At 46.6% G+C, this 21,339-nt stretch overlaps 1 protein-coding gene across 4 annotated transcripts; it reads right to left on the reverse strand.

Annotated features, from left to right (window-relative positions):
- Window positions 1-521: 521 nt before the first annotated feature.
- Window positions 522-20,818, reverse strand: LOC111840523 (G-protein coupled receptor 22). Of its 4 annotated transcripts, none has more exons than XM_023805448.2 (2): window positions 20,404-20,818; window positions 522-7,058 (listed from the first exon to the last, which is right to left on the reverse strand). In XM_023805448.2, the coding sequence occupies exon 2, from the start codon at window positions 6,928-6,930 to the stop codon at window positions 5,479-5,481; it is 1,452 nt and encodes a 483-aa protein (XP_023661216.1). In that variant the 5' UTR covers window positions 6,931-7,058; window positions 20,404-20,818; the 3' UTR covers window positions 522-5,478. The 4 variants fall into 4 exon arrangements, with proteins under 4 accessions (XP_023661216.1, XP_023661218.1, XP_023661217.1 ...); XM_023805450.2 differs by lacking the exon at window positions 20,404-20,818 and adding an exon at window positions 15,029-15,142; XM_023805449.2 differs by lacking the exon at window positions 20,404-20,818 and adding an exon at window positions 14,933-15,140.
- Between the last annotated feature and the right edge of the window lie 521 nt (window positions 20,819-21,339).

Raw genomic sequence — 21,339 nt, forward strand, 5'->3', positions numbered from 1 at the left:
TTGCTAAGTGCATCTCCCTGTGAGCCGCTGCCAGCCAGGCTGAGCGCCGATTCCTGCGACCCTTGTCTGCGCCTGTCAGGGCTGAGCGCCGCACCTCTGCCATGTCTGCACTGGAGCCCTGCAGAAAACGGTAAACGATCACATGGCTTTTACAGCAAATCGCACACGCGGGCGCGTCTATGATGTAAGCAGGTGCACGCATACTTATGTGTTTTTTCATGCTGTGTGCTGGTGTCATTTGTGTGTGCGTGGGTGGTACCACATCTGTGTGTGTGTTTCTGCAAGTGTGAGTGTTCCACATGCACCCCCCGCCTATATATCAGCTCTCTTCATCCCTGCCACATGCCTGTCTATAGCTTTACCACGCTGCCTTGCTGCAGTCACTGTGTCTTCCTTTCATTTGCTGAGCTCACACTTGATGTGGCATTTTTCAGCTTCCTGCCAACTTGAATTTTACCATACAGAGTCTTCTGGTGCGGCAGGGATGAATCTACATGATCGAGGAGTTAAAATCGGAGTACTTCAGATGAAATAGTCAGTTTTATTTTTGCCCCATCTTCTTTATAAAGATATACATAATTACACATAGAAATAATTTACTGTACAACAATAACATCTGTACAGACATGTACATTGACATGCACATATGTTCACAGCACAAATAAGACATGTTTTTACACACTTCCGGTCTGTTTCGTGGGCTGGCTGGAACGACTGAAGTTCAGGTTCTTGTAGTCTTTGATCCGGTGCCAGAAGAGTGTGAATTTTTACATCCCTGAACGTAGACTCAAGATCCTACTGTCGAAGCCCAGGAGGACGGATGCCAGACGGGGCTGGCTGGTGCGAGAACGTTTCCACTCACGGTGGAGCAGAGCAGAGGCATGACAGGGGCCCACAGACTCTTCAGAGTTCTCCCTCAAGGGGCTTGGGTAAAGAAAATATTACAGTACAAGTAATACATCCCATCGAACAGGTAGTCAGATGTACGCCAAAAAGACAGTTCCGTTAAACATCACTGTAAACATTCCTTGGACACATGGCGGAGATCCCTATCATTCCCTACTGGACTGTATCTATTTATTTCTGAAGCAAGGAAGGTGGTCACAAGCTCAACAATGATGTCACAAGCCCTCTGTGGCCATTCAGAAAAAAAAATCAGCTTCATTACCTATTACAGTTGGAGAGTATTGATGGTGTTGAGCAGTGATCTATTGCAGTGGTGATATATTTTCAATAAGAACTTGGTGGTCCTGCTTGGACAGAGAGGCTGCTGTGGGGTGGGGGTGGGGGGGGGGCTTTTCTCCAATTGTCTTTGGCATATAAGGTTGGGTCTTGCAGGAGGGGTGCATTTTTATAATATTAACTACTGTCACAACAAATCTGACTTTACAATATAAGGCAATAATACACAAAGAGCTCATAGAGATACTGACATTGACACAAAAGGAATGGATCACAGTAATTACATACATAGAACAAATAAGTCTGCTCAACTACTGCATGAAATTTGTGCGTTGATCAGGCTATATTGACATTACAATATCTTCAACACCACTGGCTGTGGTCATTAAGAGGTCATCAAGGCAAGTCAATGATAACTTTAAAAGTCTGCCTATGAATAAAAGCAGTGAACCGCCCACAGACAGGGACACAAGATTCACGACACAATGGAGTTATTCAGCTAAGTAGCAAACATCTAAATATACTGTCAACAAGATCCTTAAGAACATAAGCCAGGTGCTTAACAAACAATATGCATCGTACAGAATAGGGAAGCAGAGATCAAAGGATGAAGGGAAGCCCAACTTGTGTTCGTAAACACAAAAACAAAGGAAGAAGTGTGAGTCCTGCATACACACATACTGTTTATGAGTTGCACTGGCCTACCTTGATAAACACGCTCTACCAGTTTATGTGGATCAATACCATGTACTGTATTACCATTGTGTTTACTGGGGGACTCCGTGCACAATGTACAACATCTGCTGAACACGGCAAACATTCTCGGACACGATCGGACACTGGGTCAGTGAAGGGCTGTGATTGTCGGTTCCGCGATTGTAGAAAAACTGAAGATGAAGGAGAAACGTTTAGCAAGCTGACTTCAACCTAAAATCACGTGGCCTTACAGGTCTGGTCTATCCCCATGGCATTCGCTTAAAACACAGGGTGCCCATTACTGCCCATTCTCATATGTGCCCAGACTGTTGGAGATACAGGGAAAGGCCCTCCCACACACTGCAGGCAAGTCTACAGGAAACACATTCCTCCGAAGTACATGTACATTGTAATGCATTTAGCACCTGCTTACTCAGGAAACAGTTAAGGCATCTTCAGTCTAATTACAGCTAAATCTATTCTTCACCCTCACAGGAATGAGTTGAGTTTGCACATAGGATCGTGTACTGCTCCTTGTACTTGGTTTAATTAGTGCCAGCCTGATCCTTATTACACTTTTGTTATGTTTAATTAAGGAGTCTGAATGTATGACTGCTTTGCAAAGCATGAGTGGATTTTCACTATGCAGTACTGTGATGTTAATGAACATTTACACTGATTTAAAAATTATTTTCTAGTTACTATGGTTTGGAAGGCATTTTTATTATGATCTCTGGTTCCTTCTGCCCCTTATTGTTAGCCTTTGTGAATTGATTTGGCTTTATTTATCTTATTATTATTATTATTATTATTATTATTATTATTATTTCGTACAGCCTATTTGAGTTAATAAATGTAGAGGTTCAGATTAATAAGGACAAAATCAGTCTGAAATGGTAGAAAATGTTCAGTTTTTCGGTTTAAAAGATTCCTCCGTTTGCCATTTCTACTGATAAAGATGGGTTTCTACTCAAACTGTAGCCTTCGTCTCCGAGGAAATCGTGCTTTTCGTCCTTATAGCTATTACTACTGCTGTCACGAAACATCATGTGACGTATTATATTCTATTACATCTGTCTGTTCTGCTTATTCCTCAGTTATTTCATTTGCTTGCTGACACCACATAACACATCACAGCCAAGAGGGACAAAGATCGGTACAGTTTTGCATAGAAAACGAACAATCACTGACAGTTCATGTACAACGCGTGTCCCGTGCGCAGTGTCCTCTGCACAAGGACACATTTATATTACAAAAACGCATTTCCCTTGGAGGGTAAAAGGCTTTATTTTTCTTGAATCATTATTAGCGCGCGGCATAGACGGATCCGTGAAACTGTTACGGAGGACGAGAGCAGATGCGCACAGGCGCTGCGGCGGCTCGTCCCTCCGGGAAGGGGAATGAGAAACTGAGTCAATCTGCAGAGGATGTAAGATTGTTATAAAAGCCACCATTTAGATGCATAACATTCGCCCTCTCCCTTTCTTTCCTTCATTCTTTCTTTTTTCTTTTTCTTTCTCTGTTCTTCCTTTTCCCATTAGTATTAAAATGTACAAGACTGTCTGCTGAAGAATTTCATGATGCACTACCTGTATTACTGTATTTTTCTTGTTTTGACATACAATGTTCAATGAAGATGGTTTCAAAAAGCAGAAATGGGGCGGACAGAAAAGTGCCGCAATGTGTGTAGCTGACGGAGATAAATTTTAATTGACGAACCGGCGTTGCAGTGAACAGAGGAAACGTTATTGCGGCTGGTCTTACGGCTGACCCGCGGCGATCAGTCACGTTTTAAAAATGTTTTTATAGGATTATATACAAAAAACTCCGCATTTCCAGACAAAAACCAAATACCATGAAGGATGGGGCGGCTCAGTTGGGGCAGCGCTGTTTGGTACATCCTTTGCAGAAATAACAGCTGAAGACGACAAACAGCCAAAAATACAACAAAATAGGAGCCCCGAGTGAATATGTGCGCCATTCACAACATCACGAAGCCTCTGAAAAAGTCTAAACTTTCTACACCCTGTCCTCAGCTCAGTGAGACAATGTCAGCAACTGTCAGCGTACAGGTGGGTTCTGCTCTGCTGAAACGAAACAGATAAATATTCTCCTAAAATACAAACAAACAAGTAAATGAATAAACCAACATTTTCATAGCAATTTCTGTAAAATTCACTATTATTACTGAATGGCAGACTTGCTGCATAAAAGGCACATTTTCAGATTCTGACAGGCTTAGTTTTACAAGTTTCTCTCATGGAGAGGCTTCTGTACATGCTGCAATTAATTAATATACAGTTTAGGGTGTCAGACCCCAGTCCTGGGGGGCCACAGCCCTGTGCAGCTTAGTTCTTTCCCTGTTCCACCACAAATGATTCAGCTCAAGAGCTGTGTGGTAATTAGCACAAGGAGCTGAATCAGGTGTGTTAAATGAAGGTAAACCAAAAAATGTGCAGGGCTCCGGCCCCCCAGGACTGGAGTTTGACACCCCTGGTTTAAACACTATCCAGAGTCCACTTTCTGTGATAGTCATTGACACTACTGCTACTAGTAAGCTATTACTACTGCTACAAGTAGTATTACTACTAATATTATGTTATTTGTTAATTATTAATAATGTTTTTTTTAAATAAATAATTACATTGGGAACCTTTGGTATTCCTCTTGAGAAATGCCAAATCTGCTAATTTTTAGGATCCATTTTGCCAGTAAGATTCAATGATGCTTCATATAGTCGGATGACGCCCCTCTTGAGTGTCACTCGTTATGTGCCAGCGCACGTGCTGTAGTTTAGGGACATACTCTCAGCTGCCGGAAGGAGAACAGCAACAGGTTCTCTACTGCTTTTACTGGGCTGAAATTACGATGACCTTTGCTTGAAGAACATCATTTGTCAGAAAGGCTTTCCCCGTCATGTGCGTTTAATCTGTTGGTATGACGTCGGTTTTCAGGACAAGGTCAAATTGGCAAATTACAACACTGCATTTGAGCCAGTCTGACATATGGCTAGTTTTCCAATTTATCTATCAATCCATCCATCCATCTTTCAATCACTTTTCCTAGACAGGTTTTCAGGGGAGGCTAGAGTCAGTCCCAGACAGCATATACCCTGGACAGGAAGCCAGTCCCTCAGCCCCCCCCACCAACACACACATAATCACACTATGGAACATTTCGAGGTGCCAATTAGCCCACAAGCCTTTAGAATATCAGGGGAAACTGGAGTACCTGGAGGGAGGAGGGTTCTAATATGGAGAACAGGAGAACATGCAAACTCCACACAGAGGGTGGAAGTGAGATTCAAAATTCTTTTTTGGATTTACTGATCGACTGATCCATAGATTACAGAAATTATTACGGGAACTGCTCTCGATCCAGTGTGAATAACCCTTAAGGTTATGTTGCTCTGCATGACGCAACATCGCATGGGGAGAGCTGTCATGGAGACAGTGGTAACCCATCTACACAAACACATGCCACGGAGAAGGCGGAAGCCTAATGAACACACCTGTGCACAGGTAATGCCTCCTAATTATCCGTGCAATGGTGTGAGTAACACCCACACACACACACACACACACACACACACACACAGGCTCACTCCCGTATGGCCTCCGTGAGGCAGTGGTTTGTTGCGTCGCTGCCTTCTTGTCGCGGCTTGTTTGACTTGCGCGGCACCGCCCACGAGTTACTTATGACGGTGGCACTGGGGGCCGGGTCGACCTGGAGCAGGGACACCACCCGCTTCTTCACTCTGGTCCTGAAGGCACGCCGCAGCTTCTGGCGCGTGAAGGCGTAGAGCAGGGGGTGGAAGATGGTGGTGGCGTAGGCCACGGCCAGGAAGCAGAGGCGCACACGCACCAGCCGGTCGCTGGGCCCCAGGCTGAGGATCAGCATGTTCACCACAGAGATGGGCGCCCAGCAGAGCAGGAAGGACGAGATGATGACCAGGGACATCTTGAAGACGCGTCGCTGGCGCTCCCGCCGGTCGCGGTGCCGCCGCACAGCCCGCCGCAGGGCTATGATGGCCGACACTGAGGCCTGCACGCCCACCGTCGTCTGGCTGGGCACGAGAGCTGCCCCGCTGTCGGAGGCCGCCTGTGGTACCGAGGACAGCGCTGGGGGGGAGGTGGGGGTGGGCGTGGGAGAGGGTATGAGGGGAGGCTGTGAGAGGTATTTGGTCTGACTGGAGCAGCTCCCACCATCCTGACCCTCCTTGGGCCCCTTTCTTTTCTTGCGGCGCCTCCTGCAGGACGGGTCCTTCCGGCGCTGGCTTCTCTTGAGGTGCGAGCCGATGCGGATGCTGAGGGCCTGCAGGATTTTGAAATAGGTGAAGAGCATGACCAGGACGGCAGTGAAGAAGACGGGCACCTGCAGCAGCAGATGGTAGTACATGGCGAGCTTGGTGTGGTAGCCCTCCCCCCCCACGCACAGCAGCGTCCGGTTCTGCCACAGGGGGTCCTGGCTGGGGTCGTTCGACTCGCTGCCCGTCCCAGAGAAGAACTCCACCTCCAGGAAGGGGATGAAGAAGACGGCCAGCGACACCGCCCAGACGGCGGCCAGCAGCAGGGCGGCCCGGCGCGGAGTCAGGAGACGCGTGGCCGGCCGCACGGAGATGTCGTAGCGGTCCACGCTGATGACCAGCACGTTGACCGCGGTGGCGATGCTGGTGAAGGTGACGCAGGCCTCGTGGAAGCAGCAAAGCAGCGCCAGGTTGCCGTCCAGCGGCAGAAGGATGATGACCATGGTGAAGGGCAGGCAGAGCACGCACACGATGATGTCCAGCACGTGCAGGTTCACCGTCACCATGTTGCTGACCGAGTCGACCAGGTTGGACTGGGCGCAGTACAGCACGAGGACGGTGAGGTTACTGCTGAAGCCTAGAACCAGCTCAAGCATGAGGAAGCTGGTCAGGGACGCTTGGAAACCTATGGAATAGGGCACGTACCACCCAGAGTCCGAGCCGGCGTCCTCTGCGCCATTCAGCTCCCCCACGCCGACCAGGCCGTCGCTGGTCTCCAGGAGCTGCCTGTAGCTGTCAGTGTCCATGACGTCTGTCACGCGGCCTCACGTACAGCGACCCCTGCAGGCGCGCCGCTCCATGATCAGCTCTCAGCTCCACTCCCTTCTGGAATCAGGTTGGGGGGCTGAAGCTGGGCGGGGAGCAGTTTGGGGGACTGGAGAGGGCGAGAGACAACAGCGGGTTAGTGGGGTGGCACAGTGAAGGAAGGCAGGGCGGGTCAATGGTACACATGAGAATACTAATGAGAGGATTCTGCTCCCCCATGCGCAGGCCAAGTCATACACTAGGAACCAGGATAACATCCTGTTATATACCACAGAGAGAACATGTTTACAGAAACAGAAATGTTGATTGTGGCCAAAGCACCTTATTTGGAGAGACCGTCGTGAGAAAGTCCTGGGCTGAAGTGGCCAAAAAAGTGACAACAGTGCAGGGGAGCAGTAGAGGGCAGCGTGAATAGAACAGACACATGGCCCAGCTGTTCACATCGCAGAGGTCATCTCCAGTCACAGAAGCCTGGGAGCTCTCTAGCGCCACCCACAGACGCTACATCAACACCACAAGTGCAAAGTTAAGCAGCCTGTGGGAACCTTCAATTCCACAGACGGCAAAGACCAAGCACAGAGAGCAACGTGGAGATATTTACATCCTGTGTGACATTCTCTTTGTTTTACACTTGATATTCAGGCCAATGAACATTCACAAAGTGAAGCATTCTTGTATGGTGTGTGTGTGCATGCACTCAAAGATCAGCTTGGCATTTATAAGCTCACAGGCATCAGATACATCCACGCACTTCTGCAAAATGCGCTGGAACTGATCAATGTGGCATTTGACATAAAGAATCCACAGAGATATTAATCACAAGTGGAGAAGATACTATGTTAGCATAACATCCATACTAATAATGTTAGAGTAATTTCAATGTCTGATTCTCGTTAATTTTTCTAAAAAAAATCCTGCAGAATTACTCACAGTTTCTATGCCTAATTGGACACTGTGGTTATTGTAATTTATTGCACATTTCTGCAAGTTAATAAGCGAATCAGTTTCTGTTGGTTAAAGCCATTAGGGACAGTCAGGTGCTAATCTGAATGACTGAACAGACGCTGAGTGTAGCGGCACATAATTAAATTTGGGAAAAAAAACGAGCGAGAAGGAGACACGAGTCAATCACCGAGCCGGGAGCATATTGACGAGGTCGGAAATCCAGATTCTTTGTAGCGTGTCCGACAGCTGCCTTCATCCATGTTTATAAAACGTACAATTACACAGTCCGGCTGGATTCCCGCTTTCACATGCCTCTACGTTACCTCCCTAAACGGTCTAACACTTTGACATCCGAACCTGCCAGCTTACTTCGGGATGTGTTAATCCAGAAAGCACTTAAACCATTCTTGGCTAAGTAAGTCTGTTTTTTGCAGAATATAGTTATATTTAAAATGGCTCTAATGGACAAGGTCCATGGATGATTGGCAAACCAATGCATTTTCATTAACTGCCTGTTAGTGTCCAATTTCTTAGTTCCAGCCTCCCCTGGAAATGCAGGGCTATGGGTCATTAGCATGTGAGACAGCCGCCGTCTGCATGTAATGTGGGCCGTGCACCGCTGTTCTGGGGCGGGCAGCACCAGCCGGGGGAGCGGGGCATCGCTCAGGGCCGCACGTCAGGCCGGGGGAGCGGGGCATCGCTCAGGGCCGCACGTCAGGCCGTGGCCAGTCTGTAGGGAGGGACTGTGCCGCGGTTTGCTGAAGCACTCACAGACGCCAATTACGCTGTGCCACTGCCGAACCCCCAGTGAAAACCTGGGGATTGAGGGCTCAGGGTAGACTTGCTGTAACCTCGGCCTCTGTGGGTCTGTGCGTGTGTGTGTGTGTGTGTGTGTGTGGATTACGTTTATATTACATTGTGGGGATCAAATATCCCCCACAATGTGATAAAAACCTGTTAATTTGACATTGTGGGGACCAATGTTCAATGTTTTCGGTCCAAAAAAGGAAAAATTCTAATTTATAAAAAATTGTGACTGCAATAAAAAAACAAAAAATGCCAAAAGACTGGTTTGGTTACTTATGGTTAAAGTTAGGCCTGGGTATGGTTAAGGTCGTCATTGTTAGGATTAGGGTTATACCCATAGAAATGAATGGACGGTCCCCACAATGACAGGAATGAGAAGGGGGACATAGAATTGCTGCTATGCTGTCGGCTTCACTCATGATACATGTGCATCACACACATACATCACACATGTATATCACACACAAACATCACACACATACATTACACACATACATCCATCACACATGTAAATTATACATGTACACCACACACATACATCACACACACACATATTACACATGTACATCGCACACGTACATCACATGTGTACATTACATACATTACACATGTACATAACACACATACATTACACACACATTACATACATACATTACACATGTAAAACATTTTGCAAGGAACAGGTCAGTATGAGCCACGGGTCCCATGGCGACGGTGAGGACTGAAGAGGACGGGCATTCCTCACCGCAGGCGTACGACAGTCCCCCAGGATGCACGCTGTGCCCGGGCTGACTGCACCACACGGAGCGTCTGCTGGGAATGTGGCAGCTGCATTTCACAGCTTCCGCACCTGCCTGTCACAGATCATCACACGCTACTACAGTCATATGACCGTAAGGCTGCACAACATCAAATATCTGAAAAAGCCCTACCTGACAAGTGACTAATTGTCATTGTTGACCCGCCACGGTGCACAACAACGAAACGTGTCCTCTGCATCTAACCCATATGTGACATGGTAAATAGCAGGGGGGCAGCTATTTCGGCACCTGGGGAGCAGTGCTTGGGGGCGGGACCTCGCTCAGGGTCCCTCAGTGGCGGCAACAATCAGATGCTAAAAACACTGGGGTTTTAGTTTAAGATACAGGTATCTACATATGCTGGGGTTACGTTCCAAATGTTAGGAAGTCATTTACAGGGCACAGGTCCAATACCATACAGCACAAGACACGATATCGCGCACATTTAACTAAATCTCTTTGAACATCTCTTGATAAATTTTATTAAGGCTCTTGTAGGACATAAGTATGATCAGCTGTTTCTCAGTGGGATGAATGTACTCTATGCTATACTGTAGCAGACATCTGTACACCACACACACACGTCTGCTGTATGAAATAATAAAAGGCTTGTATATGTTGGGACCCCATACTGGATAAGTGATTAGAAAGTGGGTGAAGCTCTGGTGCACAGCTATTCTCAGAAAAAAAGCACGTGATCATGGTAGAGTGTTGTGTCTCTCTCCTCCTCGCTCGCGCTTCCGAAACAGCCCCCAAACTGGGACCGGGGCCACTGCCAGCCAAAAGCCAGGCTGTGACAGACTGCACTGGCCAAGGGAGGGCGCCGCCCTCCGGCCCTCACCGGCACCTTCGCACCCTAAAGTCAAAAGCGGGGGCAGCGCCCTGTCAGAGCCGGGCACCGGAGAGTCCGGAAGCGGTGATGATGTAAACCAGGCTGGTACCTGGGATCCTGTGACTCCGTCCCTCATCTGAAACAACCGAATGTTTCTGCTTGAAAGACTTCAACAAATCACATCGGTGAGATTTAAAAAAAAACAAAAAAAAACCGAAACAAAACATTTTTGTCAATGCAGCAGGGAGTCAGTAATGAAGGCGCTGAGCCCCCAGATCTCACAGGTAAACCTGTGCAGCTGTTTCTTGGCAGCAGGACTAATCAGGTTGTCCGGGTGATACACTGCCGCTGTGAATTGTTTACTGCTATCGCGAGCACAAGCGCATGTCCTGCGAGCACGATGAGGCTGCCCGTGCAGATTATTTTGCACCAGAGCGCTCGGGCAGAACCTAACTGGGCCTCTAACTGCTAAACACAACTCCTGAGGAGCAGCAGGTACGCGCACACACATACATGTACACACACACATACATGTACACACACACACACACACGCATACATGTACACACACACACACGCATACATGTACACATACATGTACACACACACACATAAAAAAATGGTATCACCAATGTCAAAATCATAGGTTTTGTCACTTTGTGAGAACATTTGGTCCCCATGATGTAATACATATATGACCGACACACACACACAGAAACATACCCACACTCACACTTTCTGCATCTACAAGTTACTGTGAGACTGTAACAACCCTGCAGAAAATTAGCAATTGGGACACTTTCCAAAGGCTATATGCACACTTGAATACATGAATGTGACTTGGGGCAGCCTGCTTGGCCCAGTAGCTCTCCTGCTCTCCTGCTGGCCTCATACTGCAAATTAACACTGAACCCACAGCATTCAATACCAGTCAATTGTATTTTGGACATCACAAAAAGCACTTATTAAGAAAATTTTGGGAAAATCACTGCTCTTCCTTTAGCGGCTGTTACCTTAGCAACCGCTCTGTAGCTGAGCCCCGTGTCAGCCGGTGTGACCGTGGGAGTCAAGGCTAGAGCGTGTCGTTTTAGAGCCAAGGACTGGAGACAGAAGTGAGGCTGTGCCAGGGCGTCACGCACGGCGGCTGCTTGCCATCTCAGCCCACGGCGTCCCCTTCTCGCGAGACCGTGACATCCACAATCTCCTAGATCATATCACACTCGCCAGCTCCGACACAAACCCTTTCATTTCACTTCACTCGGGCCGCGACAGGCTGACAGAGACGTTTAATGGGGGAGCCTGATATACTGTCCGTCGGGTAGCGTCAAATGATCAGAGGAGAGGAAAATGATTAAGGACAAGGGCTCATAATCTGAACGGTGCCAGCAGAAGCCGCGTCAAGAACTTGACGTGCAGCAGCAAAACGTAAAGCTTTGCAAATGGCCGAAGCGACGGACCATAACAAAGAAGAGCAAAGGTGACAGGAGGGCAGAAAGGGAGGATGGGCAACTGAAATGGGAACTGGGAGCAGTGAGATGTCTGGCGGCCTTTGTGTTCTGTTCATTACGGATTTCAAGTGGCAATAACGGGGAGAGAAGAGAGTGACCAGCCATCAGCAGGCGACTGAAATGGAGACAGGGTGAGACAGAGTGAGACAGGGTGAGACAGAGTGAGATGAGGTGACGGAATCCGGCCCCCTTGAGACTTTCAAAGGCTGCTCTGCAGAAGACCGAAGAATTACTGGCGGTCTGTTCGCTAATTCCAGGTCTTCGCCTGTACAAAAAGCAATCCAGTGTTTATAATGCTGGAATGTTATGACCAAGCTTAATGAATGAAGAGGCAGGTCTTGTTTACAGCAGATAAACGCGACGCCTGAGGGATCTGAGATCTGCCTCTCTGTTCTCTACACCCCCTCCCACCACCGTACCTCAGAGGATACTGTTCGTGAAAAATTCTCTGTCTTCACTGTGAACCCCCAAACGGAGATGCATGCTATTCACTGTGAGGCTGCCGCAGTCCGCAGAAGAGAGCAGAGCTTGAATTCGCTTTTTGGCTCATGGAGGTGGCAAACACAATCCCCCCCCCCCCCCCATTATACTCAACTAAGCGCTGCACTAGCTGGAAGGTGTAGGGAAGGAGGATTTGACTTTACTGAAAAGTTACGTTTTCACTTACTCATTGACATGATCCAAGCCTATCTGTACAACGTAAATTGGCAACATTTTATATTTGAAAGTGTCACACACCCGCAGGACAAGTGTCACAGGACCAGGCCATAACTAGACCATGACTACATCTGACATCATTGCTTTAAATTCATGTATGAAATGTGCACCATCACCCAAGTGTGACCTTTGGCTGCATATCTGAGCTGTACTCCCTTCCTGGAGCTCTCACAACAGGCAAAGGTTCTAATGGACAGAGCCGTTCTTTGGCAATTTCAGTGTTTCTTGATGAGTTGCGTGGTCACAGGACAGCATTCCGGTGGAGATTTTAGCTCTGACGTTCACACTGACGTGTTAACGGTGTTTCTTTGACGTGATTGTCCCTCGTGCACAAGATCCAGCTCAAAGCAAGGTGACTTTCTGTGCACGGAAGTAAATATATATACTCGGGCATCCAGATGAGACAAGTAAATGTAGAAGAGAGTACATTGGTAATCACAGGGCTGCAGAAAAAGCACGGCTTGTCGACAATCAAGTCTTCCGGCCTGGTAGGGGAACTGGCTGGGGATGATCGACGGCGGAGCGCAGTCCGCAGCTATAGAGTCTAAACTACACCATCCATCAGTTTTGACAGGAATCTCTGGGGTAGCCGCACCTTAATGGCCAGAGTAGCGGAGGGCTTAGCATAAGTTAGCAACTTGTCTCATCACTGTCTGATGGATAAGAACTGTCTGCGATGTATGGGGGGGGGGGGGGTCCACTTCAACACAAAAGATACATCTAGAGACAGCAGCATGGAAGAAACAAGCGCACAGGGCTGACCCCAGTATGTGTGCGATATGTAGCCCTATTCAAAACAAACAGAACAATCAGTAAACACTTTATCTCAGCCGGGCTGATTTAAATATGACGGCTTGATCCTCTTGGCGCATCTCAGAGCCAGTCACCAGAGCCTCATGAAAAATGCAGGGATACAGACTGCTGTTAACATCATGCACTACATCCAAATCAAAGTTTTTTTTTTTTTTTAAAAAAGCCCTTTACAGTGAATATTATATACACATATGTATATTTTCAGCACTAAATATGACCCATATGGAACACTTTTTAAAATATTAAGCTGTTTATCCAGTAGAATGATGCAATTTAGAGATGTCAATGCACCTAAATGTATGTTTTTGAACTGCGGCAGAAAACCAACCAAAGTGGCCAGATAAACCCTGCACAGCAGAAGGAGTACAAACCTCAGCCGGCACAGGGAGCACGGAGAAACCTCAGCCGGCACAGGGAGCACGCAGAAACCTCACCCGGCACAGGGAGCACGCAGAAACCTCACCCGGCACAGGGAGCACGCAGAAACCTCACCCGGCACAGGGAGCACGGACAAACCTCAGCCGACACAGGAAGCACGGACAAACCTCAGCCGGCACAGGGAGCACGGAGAAACCTCAGCCGGCACAGGGAGCACGCAGAAACCTCAGCCGGCACAGGGAGCACGGAGAAACCTCAGCCGGCACAGGAAGCACGGACAAACCTCAGCCGGCACAGGGAGCACGGAGAAACCTCAGCCGGCACAGGGAGCACGCAGAAACCTCAGCCGGCACAGGGAGCACGGAGAAACCTCAGCCGGCACAGGGAGCACGGAGAAACCTCAGCCAGCACAGAGACCACGGAGAAACCTCAGCCGACACAGGGAGCACGCTGAAACCTCACCCGGCACAGGGAGCACGCAGAACCTCACCCGGCACAGGGAGCACGCTGAAACCTCACCCGGCACAGGGAGCACAGACAAACATCACTTGGCACAGGGAGCACGCAGAAACCTCAGCCGGCACAGGGAGCACGCAGAAACCTCACCCGGCACAGGGAGCACGCAGAAACCTCAGCCGGCACAGGGAGCACGCAGAAACCTCACCCGGCACAGGGAGCACGCAGAACCTCACCCGGCACAGAGACCATGCAGAAACCTTACCCAGAACAGGGAGCACAGACAAACATCACTTGGCACAGGGAGCACGCAGAAACCTCAGCCGGCATAGGGAGCACGCAGAAACCTGACATGGCACTGGGAGCACACACAGGGAGCACAGACAAACCTGAAACACAGAGTCTGTCTGTGTGGCGTTTGAACTCCCAAGCCCAGATTCCTGAAGCAACAGTACCACCCCCAGAGCCAAAGCATCACCAGACAGCTTCGGCTACTAGTATCTGGTGTTTTATGTGTTATAAATACTGTGGCCATTATCCTGCAGAACTGAAATACACAGCAGTACCAAGTACCAAAGACCAGTAACATCTCCATCTCAGAGTCACTTTCTGGAGTCCAACCCCACAGACTCTGGGTCCAGGTGGCGTTTGAAAGAGCGTGTGATGTGGAGATGGAGAGCTGAGGCTGTGCTGATTGATGACCATCCCCGCGGCTGCTAATACCCACAGAGAGCGCTGCGTAAAGCCTTCCTTTTCCCTCTGATTGCAGGTAATTCTGGCACCTTTCCACCACCCCGGTGACCAGGCAAGAAAATCCTCCAACCTGGAGCCCTTTGGGATGCAGCCTGCTGCTCCTGAGCTACTCGCAGTAATGACGGCCAGAGGGACTCTGCAGCTGCATGTGCCGCGTTCACTCAGCTTCCACTTCATACCACTGAGACGTACTGAGCCCAGTCTTTCTGACAATGCTGGTTTTTATTCGCGCTCGTTTACATCGATCGCCCCCAACTCTCTTCACACATAGTACGGCGTCGTCCTAACTGCACGATAGACTCACACTGGAAAAAGAGCTTCTGCTACGGAAACAGAGGAGAGATGAATGAACAGTGGAAGGTATTTACATGGGATGCTGTGAATGGAAATGGTTTAAAAATGAAGAGCGAGACACTGGATTTGCACATGATTCTCTATTACGTCTTTTTCTCCCTGTTCCCTCCCCACTGTCCCTGTCGTCACATCTCTGTGTGACAGCACATCACTGCAGGTCGACATTTCAAACCAGGAGCCCTGCTTCTGTAAGGGACGGCTTTGAAGTCCAACTTTCATACCTCATCCGGGAGTGACACACGGCCGGCCACCAACTCCCCTTCGCCGAATATCATGTGTCCTCACACGTACGCCTACCCGCATCCCCCTGCACGAGCCTTAACGGGCCGCACTGCAGGTTAATGTCACGTTCAGCGGCAGAAACCGAGAGGGATTCTCGCAGCGCGCTGGAAGGAGACGCCTGTCAGACTCAGACGTGGCTTTCACTGAACACGCTGCTCAGGCTCTGACCTTTATTTTACAGTCTGTATAAAATACCTACTGTAACAGTCCTCTCCAGAGCAACAATATAAGTCATAGGACATTAATGGGATGTAATATAGCCTGTAAGATTGCGGGGAACAAACATCACAACAGTTAAATTGACAACCTAACTGAGTCTTTAGTTAAAAGCAGCACTTTAATTACCTCTTTTCAGGACGGGAATAAGATGCACAGATAGATGTGAGAGCTCTCCTGTTGCCAACGAGCCCAATAACCGTATGCTGCGATCCAGCAGCAACACAAACACCCTTACGGGTGCGACAGCTGGAAGCAAGCAGATGTCTGCAGGCTCAGGATTCAGAGCCGTGGTTTTGTGTGCGGTTCAATATACATTTCAATTAATACTTTTATGTTAGTCAGCAGACGTAACCTCCTGAGATGAGGGCACACCACTTAGGCACTCTTCATGATGATCCATGGCTTTGCGTAGCAGCCGGTGATAAAAACAGCGAAAGAAGGTCATAAACGCATGTAATACATAATAATCGAACCTTTGCTGTACTTTGCTGTGCGCGAGTAAAAACCCTGTAGTGCCTTTTTGGAATCAACCCTTTTCAAAGTGTGCCGTAGGATTCACCCCATACGCCTGGGTAGAGATAGATTTCCAAATACAGTTTACTTCTCGGCGTGCCATTTAGATGTAATTTAACGTAGGAATGCAGCGGCATAACACGATCACGTCATGGGATATTGCTCAGAAAAGCAAGCAGAAAAATAAGAGTGTGTGGAATTCAGGGATTTGAAGTGCATCACAAGGATTGACTGTTACCCCGTCAAAAAGTAATGATCTTAGTTTGTCTTTAGCCTTGGTCCTGCTGTGATGGAATGAGCTTCTTTAGGATTACTAAATCCCTCTGAGAGTAGAAATCTAACCCCTGTAATACAGCCATAAAACCGGTTTTATTGTGTGGACTTGTACGAATGCAATGTAGTTATAAATGTAACAATAAACACAATAAATACACATGGTTATTGAAAGGTCACATCCAAACCTTTGAGTGTTTAAAGTGAATATTAAGTAACACATCTATTTCCTGCACAACTATCCTTGCATAGTGAAGAAATCCTAAATCTAACAGACAGGCACAACATTCTCTCATAAATTTGTAAGTTAGAGGCTCATAATGATAACTAAAAAAATAATTCATTGAAAATGCTGCCTCTCATTCTAAGCAACAAGTCACTCCCATGGTGGATGTACCATGATTCACCGCACTTACAGTATGACACCCAACTGCTATTAGTAAGCTAAAGCTGTAGCTGATGGATAAGCATAGAATTCAACACTCAAACAATCACACTCAGTACCTCCCCTCCTCCCATCTCACATAAACACACAAACAATTCTGGGTATGACAAGCAGAAGAGGGGAAGGGTTTGAGGTGAATATCCAGTGCGAGAAACAGAAACGCAGTGGGCACAGAATTGGCACCATGCACATAAAAGCAGGGAAATCGAAACAATTAAACTGAAAGAGGCGACATGAAAATGTTGCGCGAGATATGGTAGGAAAAGGCCATATGTGCAGTGAAAAGCCTACTAAACATTCAAGCTTTGAGCATCCATAGTCTTTGTGAAGACATCACTGCCTGCTTCATACCTTATGCTACCCTCATCTAAAATAAGCTCTCAGAAACCAGCAGATGATAATAACAGCCAATCATCAGCCTTTTCTATCAAAAATGCATTTTTCTGCAAAGACAATTAATACATACGTTTTTGCTCTTAGTTCCTATTCCAGCACTGTTCTGTTCCCAATCTAAAATCGCTCCCTCTAAAATTTTATGTCCTCTGAAACATACATCACTAATACAACGAAACCCAGGAAAAAGCTTATTTCACCACATAATCGCCATGCCAGATTTTTATTTGTATCACACTGGTGACAGAATAGGGATTGTGGTATTAAGTATTATATAGCACATAACATTCCAGGTTTCTCATATTTTATTACGTACAGTATAGTGTAATAACACAACGTATCATCTGTTGTACAAAACACTTGCAGACAGACGTGCCTTGACACCATTGAAATGCAGTGGATAGCATTGGGCTCATAGTACACAAACAAAGGATTTTTTTACTAAACAATTTCCTTCTTTATCGTCCTCTGCTTTTCACTGCACATGTCACAATGCCTGCTTTCAACTCAGAGATGTTGCAAAATGATCTCTTTGTCTTTTGTGGAAAAACAATGCAGTACTAAGTGTTCTGTATGCTCAAGTAGACTTGTTTTTGAAATGTCCCTGCTGAGAGTCGGCTGCATTGAACATGAGAGCTAAGATTGTATTGGGGTCAGAAATGTACAGGTGAAAATGTAATGTATCTTTGAACACCAGTTCCTCCTTTTATAAAAGGGTTTATATCCACAAATTCTGTGTTGCTTAGAGGAACTGATGCATTTAGTAAACGTTTACATCCATTCAACAGCTTTTATCTAAAGTGATGTACAATTGAGGAAGCTTGTCAGCCAGTCCCTGGAGCAACTGGGGTTAAGGGCCTCACTCTGGGGGCCAAAGATGTGATCACTCAGCCACAAGATATCAACTGGCAACCACCTGATCAGGGATACAGGTCACACACTACCTCAGTCCACTAGTTCTAGTTATGCACATATCATGGCTGTTCTACCTCACTCACACCTCCTGTACTGTATTTTCACATTTGTTTGTTGTGTATTTATTTGATTTGCCAGGATCTATCCATCCATCCATCCATCTATCTATCTATCTATCTATCTATCTATCTATCTATCTAGCTAGCTAGCTACATACATACATACAATATATATAAAATGATTTTTCCCTTTGGATGAACAATACAGTTCTATCTCGTCTTACAGGTAAACCGCAATCAGTGTCTGTGCAGAAAACTGCACCATTCCTGAGGTTCATTAGCTTAATCAGGACATAGTATAATTGGCTACATAAATAACTATGCAACAAATAAACTAATCAAAGAAAATCTGGGTAGCTCCTTCCTATTTAAATGCAAAGAAACCTAATAATTTGATGTTAGCTACACAGAGCATGATGATACTTAAATTTGTAAAAAAATCAGCTTGATGATCCTGCGGATTTGCTGAATATTCCCTGTATGAATAAGTCACAAATCAGAAATTTTACCTTTGGCTAAAACCTAAAATTGCCCACCACCAAAATGATGTTTTCCCTGATTGGGGGGGGGGGGGCATCCTAATTTGGTGGAACTTTTCCATGTATGGACTTTAACAACAGGTGGCGCAGTGGTGCAGTGGTTAGCACAGTGGTGCAGTGGTTAGCACTGTTGCCCCCCAGCAATGGGAGCAGGGTTCCATGTGTTCGCCGTCCAAAAACATACTGAGGTTAAATGGAATCACCAAAGTGTGCACGTGTGAGCAAACGGTGTGTGAGCGTGCCCTGCGATGGATTGGCTCCACCCTGGGCTGTTCCCTGCCTTGTGCCCATAGGACCCCCCATGACCCTGAACAGGACAAGAAATGACCAAAACTGGATGGACTTCAACAGCTTGTGATTATCAAACTTAAGAGTTTGAGATTTGGCATGTTAAATGGGTGTCATATACTCTGAAGCAGCAGCGTATATAAAAAGTGTAAACTATAGTATAATGTAAGTGAGGTACGCGCAGGCATATGTGTGCTGCATCTTCCTGAGCTATCTGCCATTCATATATATATATATATATATATATATATATATATATATATATATATATATACAAAGTTCATTACTGAGCCCCTTCACCTTTGGAAGAGGAATTCGAAGCTGGACCAGCACAGAAGCTAGAGGTAAATCTCACGGTCATTACAGAGAGACCCAATTCACTACAAGCACACTAGATCTGCAGATACAGACCATTACATTTTGTGCGTCCTCACTCGCAGAAACATTCCAAACCTTCCCGGCTGGAGCTGATTTCACAGAGCTCCGTTTTTTGCTAGATCAGCTGGGTTGGCATCTATGGTATGTCCTGGGATAGACGAAGCGGGACAGACCGCCACACGCACATAAAGATCAGCAGCACGGTGGTCTACAGACACATTTTACATCACAGCAGTAATGCTGTAATCAAGCACTAGTGCCATAGACTGCTTTACACTGCAGATTTGCAACTTATAGTCAGTATTCAAATGAACATGTCTGGCCCAACGGTTTAGTATTCAAACAATGAAAACCTCATTGCTTTTTTGGCAGAGCACTCCAGGTGTGCATTTGCATTACAGTATGTCTGTTTATTATCTGCTGCATAGTACAATACTGACAGTTGTGCACGATGCAATTCCGTTCACCTTAGCGCGTGCTGCTGATGCCGCTGCGATTGACTGAGGTTTACTGGACAGCGCTGGACACACGCTACACCCCACCGAAGACTATATTTAACACACTTCCCCCATATCACTAATTAAACCATTTGCTAACAAAGAAACATCTTTTTCGTACGGTTACAGCCTGATTAGATTAAATCAGTTTTACAGAAGGCATCTTAACTGGGCTGCTACTACATCCTATATATTTTACGTACATCAATTGCAATTTGACTGCTAATTATGTATGCAAATCGTATACTCACATGTAAAACACGTTATAAGGTGAAATCCAGAAAACTCACCTCTTTTGTGTTAGTTGAAGGAAATTCCAGGTACATATATTATGCGCTTCGGGTACTTCCACTGAATCCGATTCACGGTTTTCAGGACAGCGGCTCCTCGGAACCAATTATGGTCAGAATAAATGATTCCGTTTTTTGCATGATGTATAGGTAGTTCATGCTAAATATTTCCACTCTACTGACGTGTTCGTCTGTCTAGTTAGTATGCAGCGTCGTCCTTTTTTATTTTTTATTTTTATCATTATTTGCTAGGCTGTCTCAGATATCCCACTTGTCCTAAACAATTCACACACGGAGAGGTATCCCACACAAATCACTCAGAGCAGATGCAGGGAGTACTAGCGACAGGCAGCGAGGGAGAGCCGGAGCTACTTATGCAGCGTGGTAACTATGCAGGCAGCGGGTGGGACTGCGGTCAGGCTATCCGCGCTTTGCCGATACAGTCAAATCATCCGCGCTTACAATGTGAGGTGTACGCATAGACGTAACATTACGGTATCAGCGATCGCGCATAGGAAAATGGTTAACGGTTAGTAGTCATACGTATGAAGTAACGGATGTACTAAAGCACGCAGAAATCCGTAGTCTCCTATAATGCATAAACAAGCCTTATACGGTCTGACAGCTAATTCCCTAGGCTATTTCCAGACTGTTACTTTTACTGTACTTTTTTCAAGTAAATGCACTCTGAAGTCCATCGTTTTTATGCGCATTCAGGTAAATGAGCCAAGTTTGACAGGCCAATTCTCATAATTTTCCTGTAATGCACAAACGACTCTTATACCATTTGAAAGATGCAGTCCTGGGATACTCCCAGACAAAATTTGGTCAACTTTTACTATAGCATTTTCAAGAAAATTCACTTTGTCTGGGAGTAGCCTAGGAGTGCGTCTTTGAGAAGGTTTAAGGCTTGTTTATGGATTATGAGAAAAATCT

This window comes from Paramormyrops kingsleyae, chromosome 6, assembly GCF_048594095.1.
Source record: "Paramormyrops kingsleyae isolate MSU_618 chromosome 6, PKINGS_0.4, whole genome shotgun sequence".
In the NCBI taxonomy this organism is placed as follows: Eukaryota; Metazoa; Chordata; class Actinopteri; order Osteoglossiformes; family Mormyridae; genus Paramormyrops; species Paramormyrops kingsleyae.